The sequence below is a fragment of the Kryptolebias marmoratus genome, unplaced genomic scaffold (genome assembly GCF_001649575.2).
Source record: "Kryptolebias marmoratus isolate JLee-2015 unplaced genomic scaffold, ASM164957v2 Scaffold26, whole genome shotgun sequence".
In the NCBI taxonomy this organism is placed as follows: Eukaryota; Metazoa; Chordata; class Actinopteri; order Cyprinodontiformes; family Rivulidae; genus Kryptolebias; species Kryptolebias marmoratus.
The window spans coordinates 1-756 of NW_023665760.1; the positions used below are offsets into that span (position 1 = coordinate 1).

At 52.5% G+C, this 756-nt stretch overlaps 1 protein-coding gene across 1 annotated transcript in view; it reads right to left on the reverse strand.

Annotated features, from left to right (window-relative positions):
• Window positions 1-160: 160 nt before the first annotated feature.
• LOC108229680 (arf-GAP with GTPase, ANK repeat and PH domain-containing protein 1-like) overlaps window positions 161-756 on the reverse strand; it is a 2,860-nt gene continuing 2,264 nt past the window's right edge. The window contains exon 2 of the mRNA XM_017405349.2: window positions 161-348. Within this exon, the coding sequence (XP_017260838.2) occupies window positions 176-348 (173 nt within the window). The 3' untranslated portion in view covers window positions 161-175. The remainder of the gene's footprint in view (window positions 349-756) is intronic.

The following is a 756-nucleotide window of genomic DNA, read 5'->3' on the forward strand; positions in this document are numbered from 1 at the left end:
TCACTGCAGAGCTCTGCACTGAGGCTCAGAGGCCCCTGGCAGAGCTCCGCACTGAGGCCCAGAGGCCCCTGGCAGAGCTCCGCACTGAGGCTCACTGGAAGACAAACATGAGTCCCTTGCAGAGCTCCACAGTGGGCCTCAGTGGGTAAATCATGGAACCATAAAGAAGTGTTCGTTACCGACCCGTGCTAACTCCGGAGTTGGCGATGACGGTGGCGTCGGTCCACTGGTCGGCGCTGGAGACGGAGTAGGAGCGCTGGTGCATCCCCTCCAGGCCACGGCTGTTGAAAGACACCAGGCTGACACCGCTGACCATCTGAGACAATGACGAGCTGCTGGACACTGAACCTGAGGGAGGAGGTCAGGGGTCAACACTGGTGTTTATTACACTGCCCCCTACAGGCTGGAGGAGCAACATAGACCAACTAAATACAACTACTTGTATTTACTGTTTAATTAACTATTTAGCTTCATTTTTTGGATGTCTCCTGATTTCAAAAATACCCTTAAACATTGTTGTTGAAAGTGTTTGATGCCTCATTACAGAGAAAATCACCAGAAAGTCTAGTTTTTATTCTAAAACCTAAGTGGAGCTCCACTGCCTGGCTTCCTGTTCTGTCTCTGAGTCATGTGACTTCCCTCTCCTACAGATTAAAGGGGGGGGTCAGAAAAGCAGCATCCTACGTCCTGGTTTAAATCAAAGGAAACTGCAGCTCCGTCCAGCAGCCGGATCCCCCCCACCCCCCCCCACCCCCC